Below are 13946 nucleotides of genomic sequence, written 5' to 3' on the forward strand. Positions count from 1 at the left end.
CAAATTGCGACAAAGGGCCAAACATGAATTACTGCATACTCCAGCAGTGAATTCAGCAGGCAGACTGAATTACAGACAGTGGATAACAGGGTACACCTGGGCCTCTCACAAGGAGGGGCAATTTCACTCCTTGTGCATTCTTACCCTCTGTCTGTATGTATGTCAGTTCAGTCTGCCCATCCATCCATCCGTTCGTCCTCCCTCTCTCTCTCTCTCTCTCTCTCTGTGCAGACACTTAGCCGGTTTCGCTAGTCTCCAGGCAACAGCTGAGGTTTTGATGTCTAAATGTTTGTGCACTAAATGTCTCTTTAATTCAATTCCGTAATGCAGTGTTTGAAGATACGGATCAATGCCCGCTGCCTTTGATGGTCATCCTGGTACTCAGAGGCATGTCATTGTACCAATCCTGCACTACAGAAAACAACAAGGACCCCATCACATGATGCATCCAACGTGGCCGTGCAGATCCTTTCATTGTTGTCTCATCATAGAGGACTATGTGCTATTTCTGAATCACATCACATGAAGGATAAGTGTGCAACCATGTAGAGAACATTTTCTTCTTTGAGTACAACTCCTAAGGTACTGCAAGACCATTATACAGTAAGCATGAATCCTACCAACCCTACCCTGCACAGCCTGCATTAAGAGAAGAACAGACCAGGCACTATCTTAATTCACAGATCTTATCTCTTCATAATTACATAATTACACCCTCTGCCAGATCAATACAGATAGCAAGGGAGAGAGTGGATGAGTTAATCAATTGTCTGTTTTGTAGTAACCTGACACAATGTGAATAGAACAAAGAACAGCTACAGGTTTGTCTTGGAATTTGATTACCCCCCACAAAGGATATTAACTTCTTGAAGAGGTAACTGGTAATCATTAAATAAGACACCTACGTCCTGGTCAAAACATTATTCATTTAAAATAGTGTTTTTCTTTCACAGCATGGCATGTAAAACAGATAGATTAATCTAAACCGAGCAGGACTTTCCATCTACAAACTTCACTGTCTATTCAGCAAAAGGTATCTGCCAGTAAACCACAACCATCAGAGAGAAAGATTATGGCATAACCGATTTCTAAAATGTGATTAAAACCAGATGGGAGCGGAGATTGTATGAGGCAGAGGGTTTTACGGTATCACACAAAAGTATGTTTTTAAAGCAGAGTTTCATGTCCTGCCATCTAAAAAAAAATATAACTTTAGTGCTGCACATCTCTTTAGCAAAAAACAGGAATGATGTGTCTCTAAAAATGATATGTATTGCTGCCTATCTGCTAATCCCTTGACCTGATTTAATTACAGAAAACCCCAAAACTCTTACCACACATAAATCAATATTTTCAATCTATTGTTGAAATGTGTTTGAAGAATCATGGAAAGGAAAAAACTGATTGCACACAGGGAAAATGGCTTAAGCAATCTTCAGCAAGAAATGCAACAAACCATCTATACAAAAGGAGTACAAGGTAAAGCCTTTACACCCATATACCACATAGAAAAAAGGAACTTCAATGAAGGACCAATTCACTCTTTCAGATCATAATCCTTGGTGCCAATCAATAGATGCCAACAGAAAGTGCCAACCCTGTAATAACTATGAACCACTTATCAATCGTATTACTCACTTCTTGCCTCACCTTTTGTGTGTGTCTGTGTGTGTTTTCTCAGCATCTTACACTACGGAGGCAAGAGAGTATCATGTCTGTTAGTCATGCGTAGAGGCTTATTTGATATAATGAATGGAGGGAGGGATGTAGAAGATGCGATGGGAGGGTAATTACTTTAATGGCTGCAAAAGCTCCTGTTCAAAACACCTTTGCACACGATGGTTGATTATGGATGGTCATTTCAGCTTTCTGATGAAAACGCAGAGCTCTTAGTCCATGGGCTTGACTGATAATCGCATGACCAGAAATGTCAGAACAATGAAGTACTGAAATACATTGTCACATCCTCCCCTGAAGGTCCAAGCCTTCAGTTCTGGGCTTCAATTCATGGAAATAGTGGTATTTGTTAAACGCACCACAAAAAGCAAGATGAAGACAACAGAGGGTCAGAGGTTATACAGTATGATGTATAAAAAGATAGCAACTCAGTTCACAAGAGAAATGACCAAGAGGAAAACCAGAAATATCAACAAAACAAATAACTGAGCTATGAGTATTTTCTACTTTATTCGAAGACTCAAACAAGATAACTCACTAATTTCTCCTCTCACTAATTTCTGTGCTCAATTAAGTCAGTTGACATGACACACTAAAAGCATCTTAACTAAGCTTAAGTGTCTGTAAATTGAAAGAAATGAATTCCAACTCCTAAAAAGAAGCAATTAAATAAATGAAACATGCTATATAGATCAAATCAGGCACAAAGAAATTCCACTGAAACTTCTATTGTAACCTTGTCATGCTTTATGTGCTGTGCTTCACTGTACAGTAGTAGTGTTGTTACTCAAAGGAAAAATGTGACCTTCCTATTCGCAGCTAAGCACTTAGCAAAGCCATTCAGTCAGTGTGTGGTTAGCAAATTCATTCATGAATTGCATGTAGAGCACCTCTACTTCTTGGGAATACTGTAAGCTAAGTTCTCGTTGTAAAGCAGCCACTTTCACCAACATCCACAGTCCCATACAGTATTATTTCTCTATGAAACGGTAAAATGTCAGGTGTAATAAAAGTTGAGTAGTCAATCTACGTTAAAACCACCAAATCTGATGGTATTTTAATGTAAACATGTTTTATTTAACCTTTATTTAACTAGGCAAGTCAGTTAAGAATAAATTCTTATTTACACCGGCCAAACCTAGACGCCGCTGGGCCAATTGTGCGCCGCCCTACGGGACTCCCAATCACGGCCGGTTGTGATACAGCCTGGATTCAAACCAGGGTGTCTGTAGTGACGCCTCTAGACCTGAGATGCAGTGCCTCAGACCACTGTGCCACTCAGGAGCCCCGTTTTACTGTGCTCTTCTATATTTCACTTGATGATATAGCATATTAACAATACAGAGCATTCAACTTTTCATGGGAAGGAATGCCACACGTTTGCTACAGCACAAGGCCCATAATCAAATCTGCACTCAGACCACAACATAGAAAGAAATGATTACGACCTTCAAATTAAAGTACACAACGGAATCAATTTTGGTCAAACTCCCACACTACATTCTCAGCACTACTAGCTAGTTCTGTTGAATATAGTGTTTTATCGTTTGAATTCATACTCCGCTCTTGACTTAAAAAAAAAAAAAATGTACTGGGGTCTTGCTGTTCTGTAGAGTTTTAGTAAACACTGCACTGGAACATGACTTTGCAAACCTTTTTTTATGAATAGATTATAAAGAAATAGTCAAAATTAGCCATACATCATGCTTTGCATAAGTACAAAATATTTTTAAGAATCTAACAGCTTCAAATAATGTATCTAAAATACTATCTTTGGTAAATGATGAGCCAAAATGCCACTACAGGTAGACTATATTTAAAGTACAACGGCCAGTATTAAAATATATAAAATGAAACAAAGCAAACAAAGGTAAAGATATGCAGCATGGTAGTATATACATTAATAGTGTGTACTGTATGTGGTCCCACTGCTTTAAACACAACAATCAAAAACCTTCTGAGTCAATTCAAAACTTCTGATTTCTTTCAAAAGATGGAAGTAAATAAGCACAAACCCAGCTGTCATACATTCAATACATCAATATTCTGATCCTTCATGTAGTAGTTGCAAGTGAATCCAAGTAGACTTCAAACGGTGTTGGCCCGGAATGACATGGGTAAGAACAATTCAACATGGCAATGACTCAGCAATAGGACGGCATAATCAATAATTCATTAAGTTAACCTTCAATAATACTGAAATATATCTGTCTTTTCATATCCAAACACTTTACAACATACTGTGCTGTACTTGTGTTTTAGTGAGCCTTCAGCAGGACAAAGCTAACACAGGTGTGCTCTCCCTATTAGATGCATCGTGTTTGCCCTGAAATACACATCTAAACAGGGCATTTGCTCGATTGATACGTCGACATAACTGAATGAACGGTGAAGTACCCGTCTTTATTCCACATTTCTGTATTTGGTGAAGAGATTGTAGAGTACCCTCAGAGTAGACTTCAGGTCACAGTTCACAATATCTGCCAAAAGATCAGAAAAAAACCAAAGGCAGACTTTAGTCTGGGAAACATTTACAAGAAAAACATCTAAATGACCCAGATTCAGAGCTGCGATGTACACGCTGTATGATACCTTCTTCAAACATCTCCTGTAATTGGAACCAGCTCCTGTTGCTAGCTACTGCATACTTAAGACACAACACCTATAAGATCTGCATTAGCCCATTACATCCAGTGAGGCACAACTGGCCACTTTTATCTACACTAGAAAAACAAATGTTGCCTGAGCCCCATGCCTCAATGAAGCTGTTATGATTGCAGTGTGCTTTAAGTAGGCCTATTGCTATAATTTGGCATGCAACCACCTTTAAATCAAAGCTAAAGGGGAACACTTAATGTTACAGCCCAATGCAGTCATCATGGGCCACTCACTGGTGCTTGACCGTACCATTAAAACTATTACAGGCCTCCGTTCAATTAACACAACAGTCACATGGTTATACCCAGGGGATAAAAGTAATCAAATAGGGTGGCAGGTAGCCTAGCGGTTAAAAGCGTTGGGGCAGTAACTGAAAGGTTGCTGGTTCAAATCCCTAAGCTGACAAGGTGAAAAATCTTTTCATTTGCAATTGAGAACAAGCAGTGCCTGTAATTCGCTTTGGATAAGAGTGTCTGCTGAATGACTAAAATGGAAATATGTGCACTCTCTCTCTGTTGTTATGATTAGAAGGCATGCTCTGATTATATATAGTGTTGAGTGAATACTGCCCCAAGGGAAAATCATTAACACCATATTGTTTTGTTTAATCCCGAATGACAAAATGTTGAAATTCTGCTGTCACATGTCTTTCTTTCAGAAACAATGTACGTGTACAAAATGAAGGCACTCACCCTCTGCCCGTGGCTTGGGTTTCTCCAGGCCTCCATCTTGCATCAGCTCAAAAGAGAAAGCCACATTGTGCACCTATATGGGAAAAGAGATCAGCATGATCCAGTCCAGTAAGCAGCTCACTGTAAACTATTTGTAAGAGATTAAAATGAGTCCGATTTAAAATGTAGCCTACCTTTTGGTCAAAATGCTCTGGCGTTAGGAAGAAGTTGAAGAGAGGAACAAAGTAGCCCTCAAGCAGTCCCATCAGCAACACCAGGTACACACCATCAGCAAACTTGTAGAAACATGACAGGTAGAACAACATACTAATAATGACCATGTTCATCATCAAATCATAAGCAGGTATATTAAAAGGGAAACAAAGTCATCTCACCTGTGTGTCCAATTCAGACACCTCCAGGTTCAACTTGTTCAAGTGCTTGTTCACAAAGGTGATCAGAGTCTGCAAGAAGGGCAGGTATTCAGTCAGTTTAAATGTTACACAAACAACGAATACCTTCTATTTTTCGAATTAGGATGGAGACTTGCCTTTTTCACCACATTCAGCTTGTCTGGTGCATGGTCAAACAAGGTGTCAAACGCATCTCGGTCTGAAATTGAATAGAAGTTAAATGATTACAATAACAGAATGTTCATTTTAGTAATACAGAAGTAATAAAATAGTGATAATGTAATGGCAAATTAACTAAAATCAATGCATGGTAATATGACACTTTTTAAAATTTTTATTAGAACAAAGTGAAAATGCTTACCATGTCTTCCTGATAGAGCCCTGCAAGAGAAGAGAACAAAGTATTTCAGCACTGGTATCGTACTGTGTAATCACAGCACTGTAGAAAGACAGACGAAACAGACAAGTTCAAATGAGAAGAAAAAATAAACTAGGACTTTGTTTAAACTGGAAAATATTAACTGAATGCAGATGGTCTAATCAAGACGGCCAGGCAGGAAGACAAACAAAGAGATTTGCGTTGTGGTTCCATCCCAGGAACGGTCCGATCAAACGCTGTGTGGTGGGCCTTCCTGGTGGACATGTGCCCGGGAGGCAGTGGCTTGTCTTCACGGTCCAATCTTCCCCAGCAGAGACATGCTTCAGCAGCTGCTGCCCCTCGCAGGACAACAGCCCAGGGCCCCCTCCCTCTTATCTCCAGAGCTGATTTGCACCCGTTGGACCACTATTAATCAGATGCAGCTTCATAAAGCAGTGGTGTGGCTGGCAGGAGCAGAACCCCCGAACCCCCCTCCCCTCACTAAATCTGCACATTAGCATGGGGCTCCAACTGTCCATATCGGCCCCCCAAGGAGTTGGCGTGTCCGCATTGTCTTTCCGCTTTAACGCGAGACCGGGAGAGGCCGTTCCATTCCCCTCATCAGTCCCTCAATAGTTCCAACTGCTTCAATGCCCAGCGGACTCATTTGCTGACTGATTTGTGAACAGATATTTACAGACATGTGATTCGCCCTATAATCACCTAGTTTTGAATGACCTTTCCAAGGCAAAGTACATGATTGTGTTCGGTTCTCGTCCCTCATACTTATACCTCCATGAATTAACATAATTTTCATGGCCAAGTTTCTAAGGCCTTCTTTCCGTAAACATTGGCATTCATTTTCTTGGCTGCCTCTATAAACAAGTTTCAGACATTTTCTCTTCACACCCCGAGGGTCTGATAAAGGCCTTGTGGAAGACAGGACAAGTTGGGTAGTTTCATCCAGACATCTGTACATAGTTAGTTAAAAAGGATGACAGTGAAGACATACTCCGTGTTCCCTGTGATCTCTTCCTGAACCTGGCGAGACTGCAGGATCCCCTCCCGTTTCTGTGGGGAAAAACAGACAATTATGACTTTTGACAAAAATGTTAGTTTTTTCAGGATTTCCCTTTTCATAGTACAAAATGTATCAGGAAAGAACTGTACCTGTACAACCACAACTTGAATGGACACATGATCAGGTAGGCGGATGGGGGCGCGGCAGTGCTGAGACAGCGCCACCAATAAATGGAGAATGGCCACGATGCTTTTAGCATGGACAGCTAGGGGAGAACATAGGAAAGGAAAGAGGGAAGGAATGAGAGGAATGTTATAGTACATCCACCGGCATTGTCATTAAACAGATGATGCACACACTGGTGCACTGGAGCAGGGTTAAGATAAGAAGAAATGCCATTTTTTTTCACAATTATCAAGATAGGTGACTCTCAGCTTTCACAATGCCAAGTTGAAGGTTAAACAAAGGTCAAAAACAAAATGATAAACTCAATGTCATGTACAAACTGGTAGAAGTAGAAGTAATGTGCCTTTGTTAGAAACTGTAACAACCCACTCCAATCTTGTTGTCTGTAGTGTCATAGCGATTCAAGTGACTGATACAACAAGCTGCAAATTACAACTTCTTGAAAGATAGAATTCCAAAATAAATGTCAAATATGATAATTTACCACTAAAAAATATTACATTTACTATTTAGAGAACCTGTATGGGAGGATAAGAATGAAAAACAAAGGGATTAGCTGTCCTTTGATCACAGTCAAAAACAATCCTATTGATTTCCTCAAGGTGCTTTTAGATAATCTACAAAGGATTAAAAAAAAATTCAACTGCAATTTTAGAGAATTAGAGGGTTACAATACACCAAAGAATAATAAACCAATGTGAAAAAAACATGGCTTCAGCATATCCTTAAAAATATTGAAGAAAAATGGAATTGAAAAAGGAAACAAGACTGAGTACCGTGACCTCCCACCACTTGAGACAGACTCAATAATGTAATGTCAGAGGGTCGTAATGTCAGAGGGTCGTAATGTCAGAGGGTCGTAATGTCAGAGGGTCGTAATGTCAGAGGGTCGTAATGTCAGAGGGTCATAATGTCAGAGGGTCATAATGTCAGAGGGTCGTAATGTCAGAGGGTCATAATGTCAGAGGGTCATAATGTCAGAGGGTCATAATGTCAGAGGGTCATAATGTCAGAGGGTCGTAATGTCAGAGGGTCATAATGTCAGAGGGTCGTAATGTCAGAGGGTCGTAATGTCAGAGGGTCATAATGTCAGAGGGTCATAATGTCAGAGGGTCGTAATGTCAGAGGGTCGTAATGTCAGAGGGTCATAATGTCAGAGGGTCATAATGTATGTCAGAGGGTCATAATGTATGTCAGAGGGTCATAATGTCAGAGGGTCATAATTTCAGAGGGTCATAATGTCAGAGGGTCATAATGTCAGAGGGTCATAATGTCAGAGGGTCATAATGTCAGAGGGTCATAATGTCAGAGGGTCATAATGTCAGAGGGTCATAATGTCAGAGGGTCAGCACGGTGCAGATTGGTCCAATGTGAACTTTCTCTGTGCCTCTCTGGCACCCAACAAAATGACCAAACAAGCATGGTAAAAAAAGAACATTATCTTATTACATCACCTTTACATTGTCTTTTACACACACCATTGGCATAATAATAGTAATAATTGTAATTGTGATCAACACATTCCAAAAAAAACATGAACAAATGAATAGAATAGCAGGAATTCGAATGAAACAGTGCTCTGTGAAACATGTCACCTACAGTCAATGGTCCATTTGATGTTTCTGATTGAGACCTTCAGAGTGTCGTTGATCTTCTCCAGAACTGTCTGCAGCTTCTGCTTCTGGGCTATCTCAGACTGGGTCACCTCAGCCACATTCAGCCTCTCACCCTCCAGCTTCTCTGTAATTCCAAAATAAATACATATGTTTTATTGTCACATACAATGAGAACACAGGGAGGACCATCAAATCCAACTGGAATCAGACAAATTCCAGAGAATAATGTGATGCATTGCAAGCATAGAAGGGATGTTTTGGAGGGAATTGTACCAAAGAGTTTCTGCAGAACCTGCCCATCGTAGAGGTCTTCAGCCAGGTCTTTGACAATGATTCTCTCCCCCACCAGCACATCATTTATCCAGTCTATGAGTACCTGCATACAAAACATTATATAGAATTTAACAGGCACATACAAATTGTACATTCATAAGGCACATAATATTGCTTTCCAATGCTTTGATCGTGACATACGGCAGTCATTTTATATCTCACACCTTCATCAGTTCTTGCAGTTTGGGGTCATTCCTGGAGTTAGGGTCAACCATGGTGCGGACCTCATTCTCCTCTAGAACCACACACACACACACACACACACACACACACACACACACACACACACACACACACACACACACACACACACACACACACACACACACACACACACACACACACACACACACACACACACACACACACACACACACACACAGGTTTAGAATATAGACAATGAGAGAGAGTACAAGAAAGTGAGAGAGAGTGTGTGTGTGTGTGTGTGTGTGTGTGTGTGTGTGTGTGTGTGTGTGGGCATGCGATACACTACAGGAGTGGAAATGGAGGCCTTACCCAGCATGGTGTCCTCTGGGTCCAGCTCAAAGGGGATGGGGCTGAGCGGCAGGTTGATGGCATTCATCCCCTCCTCCTGGAGCTCAGACACTGCAGAAGCAGAGAAGCAGAGACCTTTAGTGGCCTGACTCAATGTGTGACAGGCTAATTATTATACAACTGTACTGACACCTCCATTGAGTTCACACGAAAAAAAATGGTCCACCCAATTTAGGGCTCTTTTCTTCAGGTTAAGCTGTGCTCTTCATGCCAGGTTGTTAGTATTATGGCACATTGGTCTTACCAGGAAGAGTTGGCTCACCACGCATGTCTATAATTATAACCTAGTTATCTTTGGTCACGTTCGGGTTAGCCAGGAGAGAGATAGTCTAGTTTTGATTAATAAGATGAAGTGCCTCATTGTAGCCAGTGATAATACTACACGGGAGACTCCCAGAATGAGCCATTCACACTATTACCGTAAATTGGAGGAGATGTGAGAGAGTGTATGTCTATTAACTAAGCAGTCAAGGTCAGTTGCTCTGATAGCTCAGACCATGACCGCTTTGAAAAAAAGACTTTCTCTCTGAGACACATCGCCCCACACAGGACAAGGCCATCCTCTCCCTCCAGTTGCTAGGTGTTCATAGATCTAGGCTCAGTCTCACGCTGGTATCCTGAGCATCCGCCTCCTTCCCTGATCATTTCACTTACCTCGCCTGGCGTCATGCAAATTGGCACATGTGGGGAACTCACACAGGTGATGTGACAACCTGACCACTCTGCCTGGCCATGGTACCAGCACTGCTAGTTCCTGTCCGGACCAGTTGATATGTCAGTAAGATCACTATAACACTGATGCAGAGCTGCATAACATAACGTGATAAAGGGCTGCAGAACAAACTACGATAGTTTTTTTTCAGTTTCCTCCCAAACAGAGAAAGCACCCCCTGGAGATGTCAACATCCTGTTAGTAATCAACACCAAGATCTCCCTCTGCTGTTCAGCCTAACCCACAGAGACAGAGATCACCTTCCTCACACTAAAAGAGCTGCATCCATTTGGTTCTTCAACAGACTGTTGAACCGACGCAAAAGCATAATCTGGATAATGTAAACCTCTCTGTCTGTCTCTGTCTGTCTCTATCTCTCTGATCTGAAAGGACTGCTCCTCAGTTCACAGGCAGAGACACAACATAGTTTACAATAACGCTCATATAATTGAAATACTGTGTGTTGCTGTCATGGGATTGGAGAGGCCCTCCATGGAACAGACCCCTACAGGACCAGGTTGGACAACATCAGTTCAGTATTTTGGTGAATGGGGCTCAGCTGCAGACTCACTTTTACATGCCCTTCAGGAGTATATATCGGGCATGTCTGTATCAAAAGATACGCTTCAAATGTAATGAATAAAAATGGGTCAAAGTGTCTTCCAGGAAACATTATAAACAATAATAGTGCTTCAGACATTTAATCATACTTGATGCTTGCTCATTTACCAAAAAGATTAAACGAAAACTCAAGTGCTTCTCTATTTAATACTTAATTGAAGGTATGATTTAAATAAAATGTGAAACTATGAAAGCCTTAGCAGCCTCTGGTCTGAACTCAGGCAGTGGTTGTGCTGGAGAGAGAATGGGATTTTTTCCTCATTCCTTGGTGAACACACTTGTGATGGAATATCTATCAGCAGCCTCTTATCCTTACATGACAGTGGCTCAGCCATGTGTACTGTCAACACAGACACACACAGCCTTCTCCCGCTATGGCTTGGACAGACGCAACGTAATACAACTCAAACAGATGCTGTCCCCCTCACCAAAAACAAAATCATCCAAATTGTTATCACAGTTATTTGATGATAGATGCATACATCAAACATGAAGAGGGTCTTTCAGTCACCATTCCCGTTCACGTATAACAAAATGACGTCATGTAAATAGACACGCCTAGCAATTACTAGCGAGCCTATACTATTACCGCGTTCAAAACAACTGGGAACTCGGACATCTCCGATTTCACTCTTGAGTGCTTTCAAGACATCTGGGAACTCCGGAAAAAACAAGCTCGACTGAGAATGTTTTTTTGAACGGTCATCCAACTCGAATTCAAAGTCGGGAACTCGTGCATCTTTCTAGAGCCCCGACTTTGCGACATGTAGATCACAGACGTCATGATTTTTTTTCTCCGAGTTCCCATTTATCTTGAAAGCAGCATATAGCAAAGTTTCTTAGCTTATTTTCAAGCAAAAACTGTCATTAATCTATTGAACAAATTGTTTAATTCTGAGGGGAAAAACGGTGGAATGTGGCTATTTATAGCATAATATAGCCTACAGTTCAACAGTAATCGTATTTTATTTCTAATCCTTTTTAGCTTCTTGATGTCAACCTTTTTATATAGATGCCTTAATAATAATCAAAATATAGCCTACTGCACGAACCTTCTTTTGCCTTTTTTCTTCTGGCCAAAGTTTCCCCAAGTTTTCCGAGGAAAGAGTCATCTTTTTTTCTTGAAGGTGGTGATTTTGGAGTCGGGGATTTGGGAGAAGAAGGCGATTTCTGTGGCGAAGAAGCCATTTCCAGTTTATTGCTGGGTATTCAAGCTATTGAGACGGTTGTAGCCTATCATAGAAATACAACTTTCTGCTTGTCAAAGTTTACGGAATAGCCAACGACGGAACCGGAATTCCAAGTATTTGCGCAGCCATCCGACGTCTCCCTGTTATTTGATTCCCGTACCCGTCCCTTTCCCACCCACTTTTCATGAATATGGGAAAAATAAGGTAGCCAATGTCCAGCAATGAGGAATAAGTATAGTAAAGCAAGAGCCGATAATGTAAAATAATCAGAGGGTTTTCGATTCTAGTCATAGGAAAATTAAGTCCAGCGAAATTATCAAACGTATTTTCCTTTGTTTTTCTGCTACCCAGATGTATTTACTTCCAGCAATATAATTCTCCATCAGTTTTCTTTTACTTATGCTTAACATGAGTTTCCATGGGGCTAGAACAAGGCCAATATGGAAAATAACACCAATGATATACAGCACACTTGTTCTGCAGTCCTAACAAGCAGTGTAACAAACTTGTTCAAGTGGGGGAGAATGGGTAAGACAAGGCAGCTGACTCAGTCAGTGTTGAGCCAGATCAATACATGATTGCTTATTTACCACAGACAGGATCACTCAAATGACTTCCAGGCTTTGTTGCCTCATTCTGCTAATGATCTGGTGAACTTGGTCTAGCTAGCACAGCTGACCAGGCAAGTGGTGAGAGCTGTTAGCAAATCAATGACATTCAAGCCTCTACTTGACAACACAGGCCTATTGCTGGCACATTATTAACCTCCTACATTTTAGGATGTAATCAAATATGCAGATGATAATAAATACATTTTTGTGTGTTGTTTTTACAATAATACTAACATACTCTTGCTGTCTAGTTTTATGAAAAACTTTGGGTTAACAAAAGGCCTATTCACAGTGCAGCCCTTTTGCCATCTCTTTTGATACAATTATGTGAACAACGCCATGTAAACAAAATGCACAATGGCCCTGGCCTTGCCCTGGGCTGTCATTAGAGGAGACAGTACTGTTGGACTATCTGTGGCATGGCCCTGGTGCAGACAGTGAGGAGCCCCTCTGGCCAGGACGTCTGGGGCCACTTCACCCCAAGAGCTCTACCACTGAGTTTGACCCATTTGACCAAGCTTTCAAATGCATTTCTCACTAGACTGGTTATTTGACAAGAGATGGACAGATATGCTCATAGCAGCTTGTTTTAAGGCAGGCTTTAAGAATTACATAATCAAATTGACTGATATTAGCACTCAACTGATATGACTAAGAGCATGCTTACTAACTTATAGATTTTTCTCCTGCCATCAGGAGTCATACAGCAAAAGGAATAGAAGTCCTACGTACAGTATTTCTCCTGAAACCTGGTTTATAATTAACACATGTAGATATTACTCTTCTGAGATACATTTACTGTGTTCAATGTGTTTTTTGCCGATGGGAACATGTGTCTTGTTCCATTTAAGGGAATGATTTGGAAAGTGCTAAGATAATGAAATTGTGCTTCTTTTTTTTAATTTATCTTCTCCACAGCTTTCTATTTTCATTGCCGTTCACAGCTTCTGTAATTTCACTGCAATTTCAGCCTCAGATTGCTATTCTTTTTAATGCTAATCATTGTTATTACATAACCTGTGTGAACAATAAGGGCATTTAAGATAAGGGCATTTACATGAAAATATGAAATGCTCCCAGTGTCAATTCACAGTCACATTGCAGTCCACGGGGATGAGCAGAGCGGACAGGCAGATACAACAACGAATAGTGACCTCTGCGGTGGATTCCATTTTACACCAGCATTCTACCAATGCCACTTACTCTGCCATACTCAGTTCTGTGAAAGACAGTGAGAGGTAAGAGCAGGGCCACTTCACATATGTTTTGTGTGACTGAAACCTCATATCGGTCTTTGCTCTGCTGTTAGAGATACATTTCTGAA

The 13946-nt window shown here is 40.9% G+C and overlaps 1 protein-coding gene across 1 annotated transcript; it reads right to left on the reverse strand.

The window, feature by feature from the left end:
• Positions 1 to 3317: 3317 nt before the first annotated feature.
• Positions 3318 to 12178, reverse strand: LOC106562110 (alpha-parvin). Its single transcript, XM_014126708.3, has 13 exons — positions 11874 to 12178; positions 9450 to 9539; positions 9098 to 9168; positions 8874 to 8976; positions 8584 to 8724; positions 6948 to 7063; positions 6790 to 6848; positions 5781 to 5800; positions 5557 to 5618; positions 5402 to 5470; positions 5201 to 5302; positions 5028 to 5100; positions 3318 to 4157 (listed from the first exon to the last, which is right to left on the reverse strand). Exons 1-13 carry the CDS (start codon positions 12007 to 12009, stop codon positions 4081 to 4083), a joined length of 1119 nt encoding a protein of 372 aa, XP_013982183.1. The 5' UTR covers positions 12010 to 12178; the 3' UTR covers positions 3318 to 4080.
• Positions 12179 to 13946: the final 1768 nt, after the last annotated feature.

The sequence above is a fragment of the Salmo salar genome, chromosome 11 (assembly GCF_965601325.2).
Source record: "Salmo salar chromosome 11, fSalSal1, whole genome shotgun sequence".
NCBI classification, from domain to species: domain Eukaryota; kingdom Metazoa; phylum Chordata; class Actinopteri; order Salmoniformes; family Salmonidae; genus Salmo; species Salmo salar.